At 45.7% G+C, this 20,435-nt stretch overlaps 1 protein-coding gene across 1 annotated transcript; it reads left to right on the top strand.

The window, feature by feature from the left end:
• The first annotated feature begins 288 nt into the window (after nucleotides 1–288).
• On the top strand, nucleotides 289–11,723 carry slc25a22a (solute carrier family 25 member 22a). Its single transcript, XM_079744074.1, has 11 exons — nucleotides 289–410; nucleotides 5,141–5,259; nucleotides 5,566–5,691; nucleotides 5,826–5,881; nucleotides 6,703–6,793; nucleotides 7,608–7,662; nucleotides 8,709–8,769; nucleotides 9,412–9,556; nucleotides 10,218–10,372; nucleotides 10,738–10,813; nucleotides 10,932–11,723. The coding sequence occupies exons 2-11, from the start codon at nucleotides 5,240–5,242 to the stop codon at nucleotides 11,083–11,085; spliced, it is 939 nt and encodes a 312-aa protein (XP_079600200.1). The 5' UTR covers nucleotides 289–410; nucleotides 5,141–5,239; the 3' UTR covers nucleotides 11,086–11,723.
• The last annotated feature ends 8,712 nt before the right edge of the window (nucleotides 11,724–20,435 follow it).

The following is a 20,435-nucleotide window of genomic DNA, read 5'->3' as shown; positions in this document are numbered from 1 at the left end:
CTTGTCGATCTATAATCGCATATCTGTCCAAGAGTCGCAAATTGTATCATCCACCATTTCTATTTCGGCTTTCAAGGTCATTGGGTTGAGGAGACGCGTCACGATTACGCGTTATCCTCCATCCATCCCCCACCCAGCACCTTTATAGTCACCGTTAGAGTAAAGCGTGTCTGCACTCCTCTCCTGTACCACTAGAGGGCCGCTCCCCAGTTCAGACCCATCCCCGGTCTCCACATCCAGCCCTCCCTCCTGCGCTCCTCCTCCTCCCACTCGCTACCTCCATTCAACCTTAATGCTACCAACACCGGTACTTTAGCCATCGTCGACCTGTCAGCCAAAGCTATCCCCTGTGAATCGTGATATTTAAAGCCCAAGTGTTCAGTCACAGAGAGAGGATCAGTCTCCATAAGGTATGTACCCGGCGACCGCAGAATAGCGTGATTCTAGCTGATGCATGGCATGCAGTGAAATAACGGAGACCGCTGTTCAAGAGCTGGGCATCCTTGACTTGAACCATGTACCTGGAGATAAGGTGGATGTTAATGCAGCCTGTATTGCACACTAACTAGACATAGGTGCAAAGATCCTCATTGGGTTCCGTCGTTCTTTTCAAAGGCAGCGACGGATGATTCCCGTTATGAGAGCAGATCGGGTTTCCTGTAGCTCCCAGTCGCAGCGTAGTAGTGCTTGTATTATAGAATGTTATAGTATAGTTATAGTAGTGTTGGACTGGCAGTCGTTGCGTAATGCAGATCAAAGTGCGCCTCAAGCAACGATTGCCTTAATTGTGTAACCATTCAGGTACTGGGATAGTGCAGACTGGTTTACAGCATCCCGTGTGACTCCGTTATCATGTTACTTTTAACAATGAACAGGTGTAATCTAATCACGTCTCTAGAAATCAATGTTTTATTGCGACCCTACACCTGAATGATCTGCTCTTTGGGGTCAGGGTTCCTCTGGATTTCGTTGTAGCAATAGTTTCCCTTTTTATAAACCGTCAAGTTACTTTAGCTGTTTTACTTCCACAAAGCTGCATTTTTGTTAAAAATGCATTAAACTATATACATATAAGCATATAAAGATATGCAATCGATTAACTCATTTATTTATTATTTATAAACATTAATACAAATATTAACAATATAAGGCTCTTAAATCCCTACGATTTAGGGCTGCTTCAGATTAAATGTTTATAATTATTAATTTACTCAACAGTTTGTGCCATAATGACTCACACATAATACTTCTGTTGAACATGAATTTAATCAGGATATAAAGCTTAAGTGTTGCGTTTAGTAGACTATCAATCAGCATCGTCACTGGCCTTTATGTGCAGAATTAAAAGGACATCCCAGTCTTCTGTATTATCTTAAAGGCTTCAACATGAAGGTTATATATATGTTCTTTGATACTATGTCATATTGATTCAGTGGAAACATTGAACAGGAGACTAGGTGGTCCATTACTGGCTGCTGGATGCAGATACTTGACATTTGACCATATTCAGCATCCCATTCTTACCAGTGTAATACATTAGGTGCAATATAATGTATTGGCTGTAATAGAAGGTAATGCATTGGCAGAGCCATTTCTAAATCATAACCCTGACTCCACAGGAAGTGAATGGAGAGACTTGCTATAAATAGGCATCAGCTTTATAATCCCAATGCAGGGAGAGGGAAGAGGAGACCATAATCAGATTTATCTGTGACACAGCGACGAAACATCCCTTGTTATTCGCGTTACATTTTATGAATGTCCGTATACAAATATATAACATGGACATTTGATGATGAACGGCCACAGCAACTGCATCACCTTGGTGTTGATGCATTTCGTCCTGGAATATCCTATCCAAGGCTAACTGGAGAAAGGCCAGAGTAATGGTCAACGTTATGATATTTACATCTATGTAATCAGTGCAGCTAAGGAAATACATAGACCCCTGCGTCACGCAGTGATCAGTTATTTATCTCCTTCAGGCTTCAAACCCCAGATGCTTATACGAGTGTTTAGTTGTTCTGCTTGCAACTGCAGAAACAAGAGGCGTCCTTGTTCTTTTTGGGGAGCCACATGGGATTCTTCAGTTTCTTGAACTCTACTCTAAGTCACGTGAGCCACGGAGTCGCTGACGGCCCCGGTGTTTTGGTATTTTGTTACACACCATCAATCATAATCTCCCATCTCTTACATAACCTCTTTAATCTTGTGTAGCTACAGGAAACACGACTCCAGGAAAACAGAGGTTTTCTCCCTCAATCGCATGTTACTGCAGTGACTTGTGACTTGAGAGTAATGATAACAACTGATTACACGAACGATTGCTTTGATTAAAGGAGAACTATGTTCTACATTGGCCAATATGTTAAACGCATACGATCTCATAAAGAGCCAGAGAGCAGAAGTTTATAATCCACTTCGCTCCCCGTTTAACACATGTGGGTCTGGTCTTGAGCCCCAGACCTCGGCTCCAAGACCAGATGTCCCCGTTTACCCCGGCAGGGTCCACTCCTGGTTTGATATGTGAACGGTTTGGATCCACCCGGGCTCCCCAGCCATCAGACTCATAAGTTGTTGGTTATAATACCCCAAGGGTTGCTCCAAACGCATCCAGATGGTCGATGGAAAAACACTGTGACGCTCTCACTATGAGAGCGATGAGGTGCCCTGCTCTGTTCGTTCTCTCCCTGGCTATATCTCCAAAACCCAACAATTTGTGTGTACCTTCGAGGTCCTTCACTGAGATATTGCAGTAACATTGCCAAATATCACATTGATTTGTGACAAACTGTTCAAATGCAGCCTTGATATCTCTCCATCTATTCCTTTTCCCTGACTCATCTCCTTGACAGTAAACTGAAAGCATTGCTTTGTGGTTAACATTACTGGGTATGCTTAGCGTCTCAGTTTTTACCTCCAGGCCTGCTGTGATAAACGTTTGCACAAAGACAGGGATGGGACCTAGACGGTTTTATCTGTCAGACAATGCAAGTGCTCTAGATCTGTTTTCACAATCCTTCAAACATTCACTCATTCAACGTTAAGACCCAGGGTCCACTGGTCCAGGATCAGTTTAACACAGCAGACTAGCAGGGTTGTACCTTCTCTGTTGTTGACCCACTAGTGCTGCTTATCTGCTACTTCTAAGGTTCTAAGGTTAAACACAATGTCTGCCGTGTTTACTACGTTTTGCACACAAGTCACTCAGAAAGACTCCATTGTAAGGGGGCCGTTCAAAATACTGTTTTGTTTGAGGTTAGGCGAAAATGTATTATGGAAATGTTTGAAACAATGATCCTCAATGTTTTTTATAATTTTTGTACAGTGTTATTTTATATATATAGTAGTTCCTGTAATGTGACTTGTCAGTGAGCACAGAAGGATTTCAGATCCTCATGAATAAGTGACTGCAACTGTTCAGTGCGCACACACATACACACACACAAACACACTCACAGACACTATGACTGGGGACACTGTGTGCCTCCTGACAGACTCAAACCGTCACAAGCAGACAGTGGCCCAGGCTGCCCGCTGCTGGTCGGACTGCGCCGGGCTCTCGGACCAGAGTGCAGACTCAGGCTTTACAGCGCCCTACTTTATTCTCAGGGTAGTGAGAGGGAAAAATGTTGGATTTGGCAGCTGATTGTCAGACTGCAGTGTCCTTGGCGAGACAAGACACAGACACGTCCCACACACAAACACACATCCACACGCAAACACACACACACACGCACACACACGCACACACATACACACACAGACAATGTCTTCTTCCCCCGCAGTTCTATATTGAAGCTGGATTATTCGTTCCTCATGACACATGCAGTGTTGTGTCACGCGCTAGCTCACAGAAGTGTGTGAACTCAGTGGTTCAGAGAGAACCCAGAGGACCCCCCATAGAAGGAAGTACGTGACAGGAAGTGAGGAAACAAAAGGGGAAAAGAGAGCGAGAGCCGGGGCCTTTGAGGTTCAAGGTCACCGGGTCGCAGAGGGGGGAGGAGGTGGACGACTATCACGGCAGCTGAGTGACTGGGCTACCACGCAGCCTACCAGACACGCACACGTGCACACACACACACGCACACAGGCGCACCTCTGGATCCCTATGGGCCAACCCCGCGGCCACAGCTGCATGCATGCTATCATCAGGTGACCAGACACCACCATAATCACGCTGAGCCTCGTCTCTCAACGAGCATCAGGCCAGCGGGATTAACCCCTGACCCCAACCCCCCTCCCCAACACCCGAGAATAACAAACATTCGTGGGCCTGCTTGTCACACACTGACACACACGTCAGCAAAGAGGAGAAAACCATCAGAGCTGGTTGTGAGTCATGACCAAGAGGAATAGAGAGCGGTGTGTGTGTGTGTGTGTGTGTGGTGGGGGGGGGGGGGGGGCTCAGAGGGAAGCTGTGATTGGTGGATGGAGGGGGTGGAGAGCACGCAAAGGGGAAATGTCTTTTTTTATATCTGGAGCCTCTACTGTGGCATAGAGGAAATGCTCTCTGTGGACAGATGTGTTTAACCTGCATCAGACCAAAGAGCCATGGATGGAGGTCCAGAGTGTGTGTGTGGACATTGTGTGTCCAATTACCAACTCTACAAATCCTCTTAGCTTCGGTTCTTTCAATGATATGAAGGCCAACTATTTGAGGCAGTCACTTGATTTATTTAATACGTTGTAAAAATACGTATATTGATTGAATCTTGTCAGATTGGTCTGTTTGGCGCCGGCTGTCGGCGCTGGGTGTGTTGCCAGATAATGTGAATCCATCGTTTCCCAGTGGAATGAAGGGCCTTGTCTGGTTTGTTGTGTCTCTCCTCTAGACCTGGCCCACTTTTCATTCAGCCACATTTGACTGGGTTGATCTTATTGATCTTATGATCCATAGATTGAATTCTCCAACAACCATGTATTGGAAACAATATTGCATGTTTGATTTTGGAAAAATACCTGAATTTCTTCAGCATTTTATATGTGAGCCACAGTTTTTTAAACACTTGTCTAATCGTTGTGATTTTCCCCTTTATGTCACAGACCTAAACCAGCCCCGGCAGACAAGGCTGGTGCTGTTCAAGGTGTCGAGAATACCAACGGAAAACCTCTGTTTTCATTTTCCAAATACCCACAGGACAACAGGTTCACAGTGTCACTCACACGGAAGGACGGCCGGACCAGCATCTGAGGAGACTGCACTCTGAAGACTTGACCAGCAGAAGGGACCAGATAAATGGCGGACAAGCAGATCAGGTAAGACGGTAATGTGGAGACTCTTGGCATCCTAGGTTTACTTACTTTAAATCATAGGTTTCTTTACTACTTTACATCCTAGGTTTCTTTACTTACTTTACATCCTAGGTTTATTTCCTTACTTTATATCCTAGGTTTCTTAACTTACTTTACCACCTAGGTTTCTTTGCTTACTTTACATTTTAGGTTTCTTTACTTAATTGACATCGTCGGTTTCTTTACTTGTGTTCGCATTTTCATGCTTGCACGATCGTTGTGATACCAATTTTTTTTATTTTGTGGTTGTTCTTTGTTCTTTTGAAACAGTTTGCCAGCCAAATTAATCAATGGGGGTATCGCTGGCCTGATTGGAGTGACATGTGTGTTCCCCATTGACCTGGCAAAGACCCGCCTCCAGAACCAGCAGAATGGATGCCGCCTTTACACTAGCATGTGCGTATGGTGGAATCTCCCTCGCAGCAACACCCAGCGTGTGCAGCGTGATTACTCATGTTTGTTTTCACTACCCTGGGATACAGCCAAAGATAAACGTGCCCATGAAAATATTTGTCCCTGTTGCATTGCAGGTCTGATTGCCTTATCAAGACTATTCGCTCAGAGGGATATTTTGGCATGTACAGAGGTATGTTTTCTGAGGTCGAGCTCATAATAATACACACAACTACAACAAGGTGCAGTACAATAGTACTTACTATCCTTTGGATGTCACAATCTTGGCACAATGAACTCTGTATGGAAGTAGCATGGGATGTAACATCATTGAAAAACCTTTGTATGGGGGCGGGGGATCTTAAAGTAAAATGGAGTTTCCTCCATCTTCTATTCTTACTAAAGAGAGATTTTATTTTGGTTTTGCTGTAGAGTTGATCAAGCTGGCCCTCTAGTGTACAGTGGAATAATCACATATAGAAATATGAAAACCTACACACATAATTCAGTCAATTCAGTCCGTCACAGTTCAGCACTGTTGTGATCCCAGCATAAACTCGCTAATATATATTAGCGATTGTTTTCTGTGTAAATATTAGCACACCACCTTGCAGTTAAAACGATTCAGTTTTTAAGAATGATGACATTTTGAAAGGGTTAGTCATCTTTAAAATGTGTCCAGCCACTGTCTCCGTCAGGCTGTGTGTCCGACGGCTCCGTACAGCAGGTCAAGTCACTGCTTCCTGGTCACTCAGTAAACTGAGATCGCCGGTTTGATCCCTCAGGCTTCTGCTGGCAAACACTGTTGAGGTGTCCTTGAGCAACACGCTCGACCCCTCTCTGCCAATTGGCAGACTGTTGTGTTGGACATCTGTGCAGGTGAATGAGCTGTGGCAAACCAGTTGTTAGAAATCAGTACAAAAATGTGTCCCATTTGTATTTCAGTGGACAGAGTGACGTGGTACCATTGTTTAAAAACTGTATTTTCTGTTTCTCTGGTTGTCCTCCACCCAGGAGCGGCGGTGAACCTGACCCTCGTCACGCCAGAGAAAGCCATCAAGTTGGCTGCAAATGACTTCTTCAGACAACACCTGAGCGTGGACGGGTAAGGCCTGACACACAGACGCCTGCTAACCGACTCTGTTGGCAAGGTGTGTTCCCATACACGTAACCTCACACCAGGGCACGCGGGACGCCTCGAGACGCGGACCTCCTCCCCGGAGCAGCACACAATGCTCCACATCACCCTGGATCACACACAGTGGAAAGAGAAGACTTACTCTGAACCACCGTCTCAGATCAATGGCGGGCCGGGGGGCAAAGGAGTCACTCAATTAAAATGCAATTGTGACCTCCTAATAGCCTGTTCCTCTCATTATACTGGCTGTTCTGGGTTTGCTGGGAGATTCGGCTGCTGTTTAATGTATTCCTAATTATTGCACCCCAAGAAGGACAGAAAACTGAAATATGAAAAACGATATTGCCATATATATATATATAGGTAATACAAAATTCTAGAATCTAAAGGGCAACCTCAATCTTCTTTTGTTCATTGAAACCATGTTTGCTGAGCCTCATTCCAGTGAAGTGCAGGTGTTCATTGTGCTGAATAGTGGTGGTGGCTCTCATCCCTCGCTGTACGCATACAAAACCGAACAGAGTATCTGGGGCATCTGTAGCCATCGCTATGGCGACACACCGGCCCAACGAATCATTGACTCGGTCTGCCCAGCTGCTCGACTTGTGAATTATTAATCAGCACTCGGCTGTGCTTGCGACTTGTGTTGAAACATGAGACAGAGATTAGCAGGGTGGGTTCTCTCCGCTCCTATACAGCCAACAGATAAACGTGCTCATGCTGGCCTTCGTCACTCATGACCTCTGTCTCCACCTCCTCTATCTCCTCTTTTCCTGCCCAGGAAACTCACCCTGGTGAAGGAGATGCTGGCTGGCTGCGGGGCCGGTACATGCCAGGTGAGTTAGAGCTTCATGAACAGTATCACAGTAAAGACCCCGCCAGGGCCCCAGACCCCCGTCTCAAACTAAGGGCCCTTTATTCCTGTTTCCCTGTACAAACCCAATTCCCTTCCCCAAGAGCAAAGACAATTCCACCCTAGAAATGCACAATGGACACCACGTATGTCAGGACATACTTGAGTACCTACTGGCATGAGTAGGTTATTTCTTAAAACTGTTGGTCTATTCCACTAACAAAAGGTTTTTCAGTGCTGATAGATCAAATAAGACAGAATCCCAACGTTTGCCTCAAGGGTCACCAGTAAATTGTCCTTTGTGGACAGGCTCGTATGCAAGGTCAGGAATAGGTAACATGTAATGGCTGAGCAGAGGGCCAGCCCATTACAATCATTACTGCAGAAGGCCCTGGCCAGTAGGAACCAGGGGGAAAGAAAAGTCAGCAACGCTGCTAAACGCCGCTTCCAGTGTGTTAACACAAATGAACCAAAACATCACTGGAAACATTACAAATCAACACTATTAAGCCATTACACTATTTTCTGAACGGTATTTAAAGTGTATTTATTTTCATTATCTATATCTATTTTTCTATTCTCTATTTCAAGAATGATATCCCATGTAGCACACGCAGTTCCCTGGCGTACCCTGGTGTACCACTAGTGTACGGTACCTGTCCCACAGGTTGAGAAGCTAGGAGATAAGACACAGAGAGAGGAGTGCTGTAGTGAGTCAGGGAGGTTGTTGTCGAGGAGGGCAGAGGAAGCGAGCCTGTGATTAGATTAGCTCTAACAGACCTTGGATCCGATTACGGTTGTTTCGCGGAACATGGTCATCTCACCTATAATCCACTTAACTGGTTACTACTGCATGGGCTTAGCCAGAAAATAACACTTGACATTTCGCTAACAGAGACCAGTAGATTTACACGGGCCACAGGCTCTGTGCATCACTAATTACCTCGTTACAACTGTTCCAGCCTCAAAGGGTCTCGTTAAATGTAAAAAGAACAGAACTCTGGTGTTAACTACCTCTCATCATCACAGGTTGTTATCACCACTCCTATGGAGATGTTGAAAATCCAGCTCCAAGATGCTGGACGCATTGGTAAGAACAAGCACACGTGTCAGGGGAGATGAGAGACACGTAGATGAAAGACAGCCTCATGTGTTCACACATTACATTACATTTTCACCAGTAGAACTCCAGAAAGGCTGTCACCGTGCTTCCATGATCTTTCTGAGATTTGCACCGTTGTTGCGTTCACTTTGTGATAATCCAATGTGTTTCCTAATAGATCCACTAACGTTGTCTTGATGAAATTTCAATCCTAGTGGTATATGTGGTCCTCTACAGTCAGAACACATTGAAAAGCAATGGAAATGAGCTGCATTTTAGGCTTTTGTTTTGTATCTGCCCTTTGCTGTCTTAATTATATTATTTGAAATGTATGTATTCCTATTCTAGTATCTTTGGTTTGGTTTGGTTTCTGTTTAAGTCGTTTGTGTTATGTTATAAAAATAATTATTAAAGCATCATTCTACTGCATATTTTTGACTACTTTGAGATGACATTTGGGACCAAAATGTGAGTGAACCCAATCTAATTTTATTTTTAAGATGACGACTTGTTTTATTCCTGCTGTGAGGGCTGTAGTCTGAGCTATATCCAACACGCCACAGCCAGTTTGCTGTCTTTTTCCGAGGACCTGTGACGTTGTAACATCATTACATATGTCGTGCTTTTCAGCGGCTCAGAGGAAGCTGATGCCGGAGACGGTGGTGGCGGGCACGGTGGAGGCCAAATCGCCCACTGCCATGCAGCTAACGCGCATGCTGCTGAGGGAGAAGGGCATTGCCGGCCTGTACAAAGGCCTGGGCGCCACCATACTCAGGTACCTGCTCCACAACCCACTGCTGTATATGGGCTTTTATTGTGGGTGTTCTGCTCTACTCTACTGCAGTTTGCACTTTCCTATGATGTTTTATGTATGCTGTGTTTTATTGTCTGCATATTTTATTGCAATTGTCTGTCAATTCGTACTTACTATGTGTTACTGTATGTTCTGAGTCTCCTATGTTATTTTTTAATCTTTGTTTAAGCATGCATTTTATTTCTGTAATTTTAGGTTGCCTTTTGAATATCTGGCAGGGTACAACGGATGTAAACTAGCCTCTTAGGCTAACTCTGGCTCACTTACAGTTTGACTGTTTAGTGTGCAATGTCCCTGAAATAAACCAATAAATATAACAACCAACGGCAACCCACTTCACTCTGCCTTAGTTACCACTCTGTCGATAGTTAATGCTCATAGAGAAGAGCACTCCCAGGACAGGCATTATATAAACCGAACGGCAGCACAGACCCATGGGGAAAACAATGAACTCAGTAGCACAGGCGCAAAAGGTTCACGGTAAGATATGACGGGGAAATCTGTCTCTAGTGACATCTAGTGGTCAGAAAGCGTTTTACGTCTACACGGCAGTGAAAAACATTAACGGAAGCACCTTTGGGAATGATCTCCATCTCATACTCTCCTGATTCCTTTCTTTTAGGGATGTTCCTTTCTCCATTATCTACTTCCCGCTGTTCGCCAACCTGAATCATCTGGGCAAGAGGGGCGTGGAGGGCCCCGCCCCCTTCTACGTGTCATTCTTCTCCGGGTGTCTGGCCGGCAGCACCGCCGCCGTCGCTGTCAACCCTGTGGACGGTGAGCGACGGGCCTCCCCTCAGGGCTGTGAGAGATACGGCGTTGAACCCTTTGTTTTCTGATTGGATATAATTTGTTTTAAAGTACTCTAGCAACTGTGGGGATATCAGCTCTGAGGGTTAAAGGGTTTTGAAGTTGTTATCAGAGATTACTGGTGAGTCATGGGCTTTTCTTTGCTGTGAACTACACTGAACAGAAGTCACATTCTTCTAAATACTTTTGATGAGGTTCTGGGGGTGGTACCATGTGACCTGTGAAGGCCTCTGAGACTCACTGGGCTTAAGGGTGACGCAAATACAACGGCCTTGACTGGAAGCAGACTTTAAAACTCTTAACGACCTTCCTGTGTTTGCTTTGCGTTCAAGTGATCAAGACCCGGCTGCAGTCCCTGAACCGGGGCAGCACCGAGGACACGTACAGCGGCGTTGTCGACTGTATCAGGTAGCCCCATTATCTCCCGCTGAATGCTCACATTGTGGTCCTGCCGGCCGACACATGAGACACTCCGGAGGTATTGTTCGGCGGTACATTAACCCCCGGATGCTGCCTGTGTTTCCAGGAAAATCCTGCGCAACGAGGGCCCCGGAGCTTTCCTGAAGGGGGCCTACTGCCGTGCGCTGGTCATCGCGCCGCTCTTCGGCATCGCCCAGGTGGTGTACTTCCTGGGTGTGGCCGAGTACTTCCTGGCCCTGCTGCCCAAAAAGGACAAATAGGAAGGAACCTTCCTCATGCTCCTCCTACTGCTCCTCTCTGCCTATCCATCCTCCCACCATGCATTGCACCGACTCACCAATCAAGACTCATCTCATTAAGCGACAACAAAAGATGGTTGCGTTATTTTTCTGTTTTGTGCGTGTGTTACGTTGAATGTGGAGATTTCAAACGTTTGGGGAATCTTCTGTGAGCCAGGCTGACTAGCGTGGCCCATGGGAGCCCAGGAGACGGGCAGAGCCAGCTCTCTGTAATGAGGCACACATATCCTTTCTATGTTCTTTCCATAAGTCTTTTCTGACATTGAGTGGAGCTGTGAGATGTGAATGTTGAGACAGAGTTGATGCATTGCTCCGGGTTGCCCAAATCATGCAAACCTTCCCACGACGTTCGCTTCCACCCAGCACTGTCCTCTCAGACGATCAGGGGGTGTTGGCTTGGTAACATCGAGAGATGATTATCACAATACATTGTACATCTCCCCTGGAACGATCTCTAGCTGCACGGACGCCAGACCCCCTTATGATTGATCAGATATACAATCCAATGAATTAGAGTAAAGTCTATGTTTCAGGTTCAAAGAAAGAGCCCTAGGACGTTTGGATATTTTTCAAGCGTTCCCCAGATATGTACGCTGACATGCCACTCACCTGGCTGAAACTGGTTGTAAGGAACTCTGCCATTCAGTCTATTGGAGGCTGACCTGTATTGCCTTTACCTATATATATATATATATATATATATATATATATATATATATATATATTGTGGTCCGGCAGGACCACAATGTGAGCATTCATAACACTATATGACGTTGCGTGACAGTGGCTCCACGATGATTAGGACAGCTCTAGTCCGAGGTCTGCATTCAGCCCTCACTACAGTCTGTCTCGTTGGACCTATCATGCAGGACCTACCTAGTTATACACGATATGCAGTTCCAATAGACGACGTAGTGTTTAATCAAGTTATTTTGCACATTAATATGTACACACACTAAAAGCCTGTAAATGCTATTACCCCTGATTGAAGAAGGTGCTAATTAAGAGATCCTGGATCGCAGCGGGACTATTGTTTACAGATCAGTTCGAGCTCGCTCTTCTTATCGTTATTCTTTTGTTATTTTGTTTAAAAGAAATGATCCATCACATGCATACAGCGACAGTACCCAAAGAGCATTATACTAACACTGAATTTTACAATAGTGGGCTTTTAGCAGGAGGGACCGCCTTCCATTCAGACATAACGCCACTCCGACATTGACGTCTAATTGTCGTAGTGGCGGCACTTCCATTGTTTTCAAACGTCCCACCACTCCGACAATTTCTGTTTCCATGGTCGGAGTGGCGGTACTTTACTTTTTTTCAAACGTCCCGCCATTCCGACATGAGGTCATTAATATAAATTGCATTACTATTATCATTGTAGCCTACTTTAATTAATGAATATGATTATTTCTTAGTTGCATGTGCTGTCCTACACTGACATTCATCATTTCGAGTTGCGTGTCCCGAGTCCCAGAAAAAGCCTTTCGGGACGCTAAAATGTCCTGGTTTCCACCATCCACTATGAAATGTGTCATTTTGTCCGCGATTACATAGCCAACGTGGTTTTATTATAGCCCGATCATTAACTAAAAAACACATAGAAAGATTAAAGCATCGAGCATGTGATTTCAACAACGTGAGAGGGCATACGCAACAGGGATAATCGCACAGTGGAATGCTGCGCGATTTAATCTGCACAGTGGAAAGTGCTCGTCCACTGGGCGGACGAGTGCTGGCCGGAGAAGTTCGCTCATTTCAGAAGCAGGGAGATTACAAGGCAAAAATACATGATTAATTTGCCATGTGCTGCCTGGCACTAATGCTCCCGTTGAACTGATCATTGTTCCATCATGAACAATACTTGAACTGACGAGATGAACCACACCGTTCCCAGCTCAAAGGCGTTGCTTATTACACAGGCCAATTTTGAGGACACCTGTCCGCAATACCACAGCAGCAGGCTGTCAGCAAACAAATCGATTTTGGAGCAAATTCACTCAAAAAAATATGTGTAGGCTAATTTGAAGAGCATTTGTCTCTGTGTTGAGGTCATGTTTTCGGAGCTCTACAAGGTTGACGTCTTACGCACACACACACACACACACACACACACACACACACACACACACACACACACACACACACACACACACACACACACACACACACACACACACACATTCATATTTACTGGAATATTTACTGGCCCTTTTCGTGGAAACCTATAAGTAAAAAAAAAAGGTCGAGGGATATTGTATAACAGTCTATGTTTAACGGATTTCCCATCTATGGGCAAAAACTGTTGGTTTATTTTTATTGATCCCCTTCGAGAATTTGTGTGGAAAGGGGTGGGTCTGGGACGGGCTATATTCTCGCCTTTCTCCTTTGTAAAGCGCATTGTATTGCCTTTGGGCCGATATGAAGTTAACTGCGCCCATTCCTTGATTCGTTCTGAATCAAACAATTTATTTCGTTCCAATGTTAGTCCAATCCACTCCAATCGTGGTCCTGCATTGAGTTTAAATCCAACTCTAACGAATAAATGGTCCAGTTTTAAGTTTCAAAGAATATTTATACATTCCCAGGGCATGTTAACCCATTTGTGCTGGCTGCTGCGCGGCGCAACATTGTATCTAGTAGATACAATGTTGCGCCGCGCAGCAGCCGGCACAAATGGGTTAAATGAGTGCATGCCCCGCGCTCATTACACACTTGTAAAATGCAGTCGTCAATTGATGGAATGGATTATTTCATACATCATCCCAACCAAAATTTGGAATTAATCAAATAAATTAAGGATAAATAATACTGAAATGGCTACTTTTTGGTTGAACACATTTGAACGAAATATTTATGATCCCCCAATGTTGACCTGAAGTCTGCGCCACTGATTGATAGACTGTCCGAATGGCAGTACTTAAAGGTGTCGGAATGGGGGCATGTCGAAATGGCGGCATGTCGGAATGGCGGCATGTCGGACTGGCAGCATGTCTGAATGGCAGCATGTGACCTTTAGCAAGATGCCTAATGAATGCATGCTGTCCTTTAAAGGGTGTGTGTTTGCTCCATGCTCCTGGGCAATGCTTGGACAGCCTTTGTCGTGCGTGTGCGTTACACCCTGCCATAGCTGTATCTCGTCGGAGATCAAGGTGACTTTGATGTGCATTATCCACTCACTTTCTCCTCACTCTCCCGCTCTCAGCAGCTCTAGATGTGTGCTGTTGCACCCTCGTAAACACAATGCACCTTGTATTATGATTTGTGGATCATCTTAATAGGCAGTGTAGCGCAGTCTGTGTGTTCTGAGGTGTCCCGGTGTCCTGATGTTGTACATATGCAGATGATAATTACCATTATCTTTTAGTGTTGTTTTTGTACATTCAGCTTATTTGCACACCTACCTCTCCACTGCCCCCGTTTTTGCGTCAATGTTGTGGTGATTTATGTTGTAAGGAAATGATTCATATGAAGGAAGTATATTAATTGCAGCAACGGATTCGATTTATTTTTTACTATGTGCAAAGATGATGATGCTTTATGATGATGACCGCCTGGTCGAGGGCTGATGGTGGCGTGTCTGGTCTCCCAGGCTGCTGGTCACATCCCAGTATGTTCCTCCTGCTTCAATAGGACCAACTGGGTGTTGTATAATGATGTCATATTTATTCTCAATTAATCTTCGGTAAAGAGAAAGCTTTCAGCTTTCCTGTGAATGCAGTAAAATGAACTACAGGGAGATATTAACAAATGCTGGAAATTGGACATCGATATTCCTTTGATATCGGTGCCTATGTTGTTTGTTAGCCGCCGAGCGGCTCGCAGAGCGACGCTAATGATCGTAGCCGCGGTGATTGATTTGTGTGTGAACGAGACTGTCTGATTCTTCACTTGAAGCCGTGGGTTTGATCAGTCAGAGTCCAGGCGAGGGAAAGCCATCTAGACACCGCCACCATCACTGGACACCTGCAGCCATAGCGACGAGCCACAGACCAAGTACAAAGAGCTGCCCAACCGTACCATCTCGCTTCATGACTTTCTGTACTGGTGATGATGTAATCCCTCCCCCTACATTCCAAAGGCTTTGTAATCTCATTCCTATTTTGTGTCAGTGGAATTGTGAGAAAAATGTAGAATGTTATTGGTTTGATTGTTCCCAAATTACTGAGATGATTTCATATTTTGTTTTTGTCATCTGGGATGTTGTGCTGATGATTTGGTTTTAATGCAACTGTGAAGTTTAATTGACCTTGTGCACTTGTATGTGTGCGTATGATTGTGTGTGTGACTGTGCGTGTGTGTATGTGTAACAGTGTAGTGCTGTAGGTGATATATGTCATTGTGTAAGTGTGACACTGCAATGTTTTATTTATCTTATCGTTGGTCCCACTCTTCTCTTCTATTCTCTTCAACACTCTTCAACACACTTCAACACTCTTCATCAGACCTCTGTCCCTCATCTAGACTAAGGAAGAGCCTGTTCCTCAAGGGTCCATGAACACCAAATATATACCAGTGTATACAATCAAGAAAGCACAAATGGATAATTAGGCACAAGAGACAACTTATCCAAATCGAACAAGCTTGATAAAGTTCTTCGAAGTTAATACCCCCCAAAAATCAAAGTACTTTCACAACTTAACAATAGATGGATTTAAAACTGGAACCCGGCTTTGAACTTTTATTTCACTGCATGTTAAGTGAAGTATAGTCTTCAAGTCAAGGGCTTATTCCAGGTTCCTGGGAAGCTGAACTGAAAACAAGAGGTCACTTCTCAGGCCTGCTCCGGATCTTTAATGGTAAGAACGGCTTGCAGTTTTGTCGTTCGTATATATCACTTACAACACGTATAAGAATGTAACGTAAAGAATCTGAGATATATTATATATAGAGTGAAGATTTTATTAGATATTAGTAAAAAATATTCATAGCAGCAAGAGACACTGAAAAAAATAACAAACCAGCTTATCGATATGCAATAAGTAGAAACGTCACGCAGATGCACACAAAAATAATACAACAAAAAATGAATTTAGGACAATGCAATGCTCTCTCTGGAGAGCTCAGTGCATTATTTCACTTTGGATATAGGCTCTCCACACCTTGCCTGCATCTCCCTCGCCGACAAAGAGAGGAAGACGAGATGCATGGTGAGTGACGTAATTGTCGTTGTTTACAATGCGATGAAAAAAAACGTATGTAATGACATCGTGTATTCCCTGCCACAATTTGCTGTTGAATAAAATGTTGAATTAAACTTGATGTCTGCGCCGTGGTCGGTATACATGAACCAAAATGGTCTTTCATGGCTCAGTAGCGTGTGATCTGAGCTTGCAGAATCTGATGACAAACTGGTCACTTCTCCACCGACCAAACAGAAGGTGGGAAAGTGGGAACGATTAGGTTACATCTACGACGTCTTCATTTATGGGGGCAACGCGTCGATTCCTTTAATATCCACCAGATGTCACTGTTGGATAGCAAGAGATTTGTATCCCAGCGGGAATGGGAAGGGATTGTAAATGACAGGCTTTTAGACCACCACAGGTGCATACAGATGTACTGGCGAACGAAGCAATATGCACGTTTTTATTCCCCATCATGTATCTGGAATATGCATAATATAATGCTGCAGCGACAGCAGTTATAGGCCATTTTGTTCTTCGTCTGCAACCTTCATTTAATAATTGGTGTGATAGCACTGATATAACTCAGCACTGAAACGCAGCGTACATTATTTATAATTTATTGTGAAACGCTGGAGAACTGTAATGCATTACTAATAAGTCAAGTGCTTGAATGCTATATTTTAGTCACACTAAGTAGATGCATTCTTCACAACGAGATGGTGCGTTTTGTATTCCGTATGGGCTATTAGGCTACACTTTACAACATTTCCTTCTCTGCTCTTTGCTAGCCATGCCTCTACCTTTCTAGAATTACATAATAACTCTCTCATGTGACCCCTCCACACACCCGTGCAGAACAAGAAAATAAAAAATGTTGCAGCAAAACAGTGATATCCTTTTCTCTTTCCCTGATGGTGGCATATGGGTCGTATTTCAGAGACTCATTTCCCATCATATTTCCCCAGGTCTCCAAGGGATGCCTTTCTTCAGACTATCTACTCCTTTGTTTGCACAAACAGGAGATTCTACACACTTTACTCCATCCAGGACTCTCCTGAAAAGTCTGTGTGTTGATGTGTGCGTATGCGTATGTGTTAGTGTGTGTTTGCGTAGCTGTATGTGTGTTTGTGTGTACACCTGCGTGTGTGTGTGTGTGTGTGTGTGCGTGTGCCTGTGTGTGTTTGTGTGTGTGCCAGTGGGCCAGCCATGTGTTTTGAGTCTTATGCTCGGTAGAATCTTTTCCATGGGTCTCTTTAGTCTAAAGCTTCTATTATTAGAACCTCCTGCTTCTCTGGGTCTGAGGAGGACAGGGAGACGGGGAGGAGCAGAGGAGGACAGGGAGACGGGGAGGAGCAGACCCTCTGAAGGGACGGAGGAGGAGAGGGAGACAGGGAGGAGCAGACACTCTGAAGGGAGGGAGGAGGACAGGAGGAGGAAAGGGAGACGGGGAGGAGCAGACCCACTGAAGGGAGGGAGGGGAGGAGGAGAAGGAGACAGGGAGGGGCAGACACTCTGAAGGGAGGAACGGAGGAGGAGAGGGAGACGGGAGGCGCAAACTCTCTGAAGGGATAGGAGAGGGAGACGAGAGGAGAAGACTCTATGAAGGGAGGGAGGGAGACGGGGAAACTCTGAAGGGAGGAACGGAGGAGGAGACGGGGAGGAGCAGACTCTCTGAAGGGAGGGAGGAGGACAGGAGGAGAAGAGGGAGACGGGGAGGAGCAGACTCTCTGAAGGGAGGGAGGAGAAGAGGGAGACGGGAGGAGCAGACTCTCTGAAGGGAGGGAGGAGGAGATGGGGGCTGGGGAAGGGGGCTGGGGATGGGTCTGGGCCTGGGGTTGGGGCTGGGGACAGGGGCTCGGGGCGGGGGAAGGGGGCTTGGGACGGGGGCTTGGGACGAGGGCGGAGCCGTGAAGAGACGAAGACACCCAGCCAGGAGGAGAGAGTGGGATGTGAGATGTGCTGATGTGCATATAGGTCACTAAATCAATGGGAATCAGGTTTTTGAAGGGGGCGGGGGGCAAGAGGACAGGGGATATTTATACATCCCAGCCGATACATACGCATGTGTCGGAGGAAGACACGAACAACATTAAATCGGTGGTTGATCCGAAGTCAGAGGTCGGGCTGGGGGGGTCAGCAGCCTTCACCACAATCATTTTCCATCGAAAGGTTAAGGTTAAATGCAGCCAACAAGAACCATGTTTTAGCCAACAAGAGCTTTCAGCAACACCTGCAGATTTAAACCAGGACAAATGAAATGGAAAGAGAAAAGATTCTCCACTCTAGCTTTTCCAGGGCTCAGTCAAGGTTGACGGCTAGGACTTTGGTCTCTCCATTATATTTTATTGTATTCAAAACCGACTAACACTATATTGCATTAAATATTTGAATGTTGAGCTATCTCCAAATGAACTAACCACCGGCTTGCGGGACTGGTCATTTGAAAGACGCTTGATGTCTTTAATCTGCATTTAGGAGGAGGGTGAGAAAACCTGCCTGGTTTCAACCAGCGTTTATCACATGGTACTTTCACTACCCCCTCAGACACTGAAGACCACTACCCCCTCAGACACTGAAGACCACTACCCCCTCAGACACTGAAGACCACTACCCCCTCAGACACTGAAGACCGCTACCCCCTCAGACACTGAAGACCACTACCCCCTCAGACACTGAAGACCACTACCCCCTCAGACACTGAAGACCACTACCCCCTCAGACACTGAAGACCACTACCCCCTCAGTCGCTGAAGACCACTACCCCCTCAGACACTGAAGACCACTACCCCCTCAGACACTGAAGACCACTACCCCCTCAGACACTGAAGACCACTACCCCCTCAGACACTGAAGACCACTACCCCCTCAGACACTGAATACCACTACCCCCTCAGACACTGAAGACCACAGTCTCCTCAGAGACTGAAGACCACAGTCTTCTCAGAGACTGAAGACCACAGTCTCCTCAGAGACTGAAGACCACAGTCTTCTCAGAGACTGAAGACCACAGTCTCCTCAGAGACTGAAGACCACAGTCTCCTCAGAGACTGAAGACCACAGTCTTCTCAGAGACTGAAGACCACAGTCTCCTCAGAGACTGAAGACCACAGTCTCCTCAGAGACTGCTCCATGACAACCACTACCTCCTCATGAAGACCACTACCCCCTCAGACACTGAAGACCACTACCTCCTCATGAAGACCACTACCTCCTCATGAAGACCACTACCTCCTCATGAAGACCACTACCTCCTCATGAAGACCACTACCTCCTCAAACACTGCTCCATGAAGACCACTACCTCCTCATGAAGACCACTACCTCCTCATGAAGACCACTACCTCCTCAAACACTGCTCCATGTCAACCACTACCTCCTCATGAAGACCACTAACCCCTCAGACACTGCTACTTGAGGACCACTAACGTTTGGATTCCGTGACACTCTGCCATGTTCCTTCATAGCCTGTATCAACAAGACAGCGGACCACGTAATAATTAAATTAAAATGTTAAATTAGAACATGAATTAACTCTAGCTCACATAAAGGTTGTGCTCGACTGTACCCAAGACTTACTATCACTTTCTCAAAAGTCACTCTTTCCTTCACCGCGGTTTGTCCTCTGAGCATCAGCTGCTTAAACACTTGGTTATAGAGCGGCTGTGTGTGTCTTTGTGTGTGTGTGTGTGTGTGTGTGTGTGTGTGTGTGTGTGTGTGTGTGTGTGTGTGTGTGTGCGTGTGTGTATGTGTGTGTGTGTGTGTGTGTGTGAGGGAGAAAGAGAGAGAGAGAGAGAGAGAGAGAGAGAGAGAGAGAGAGAGAGAGAGAGAGAGAGAGAGACATAGTGTCTCTGTATGTGTGAAGTGAGAGAGAGAGAGAGAGAGGGGGGCGGGACATAGTGTCTGTGTGTGTGTGGAGAGAGAGAGAGAGAGAGAGAGAGAGAGAGAGAGAGAGAGAGAGAGAGAGAGAGAGAGAGACTCAGACTGGTTATCCTACCTATCCGCCTTGAGGAGAGGAGAGGCTGCTGAAGCACGCGCGCGCACTCTCGCGGAGCAACAAGACAGTAAACAGCCACTACTACACACGGAGCGGCGGAGTTCACGAGACGCTGGAGGAGTAGTCCCCGGTACCGAGACAACGCTCGAGACAGCGCCATCACCTCGCCCCGGGCTAATCACAGCC

The sequence above is a fragment of the Pollachius pollachius genome, assembly GCF_949987615.1.
Source record: "Pollachius pollachius genome assembly, chromosome: 9".
Taxonomy (NCBI): domain Eukaryota; kingdom Metazoa; phylum Chordata; class Actinopteri; order Gadiformes; family Gadidae; genus Pollachius; species Pollachius pollachius.
The sequence above is the reverse complement of the archived record's forward strand: the minus strand, read 5'-3'. Positions and strand labels throughout refer to the sequence as shown.

Coding starts and splice junctions, on each gene's coding strand:
- slc25a22a (XM_079744074.1), top strand. CDS start 5,240: ATGGCGGACAAGCAGATCAG. Junction 5,260..5,565: donor ATGGCGGACAAGCAGATCAG/GTAAGACGGTAA, acceptor CTTTTGAAACAG/TTTGCCAGCCAAATTAATCA. Junction 7,663..8,708: donor GCGGGGCCGGTACATGCCAG/GTGAGTTAGAGC, acceptor TCATCATCACAG/GTTGTTATCACCACTCCTAT.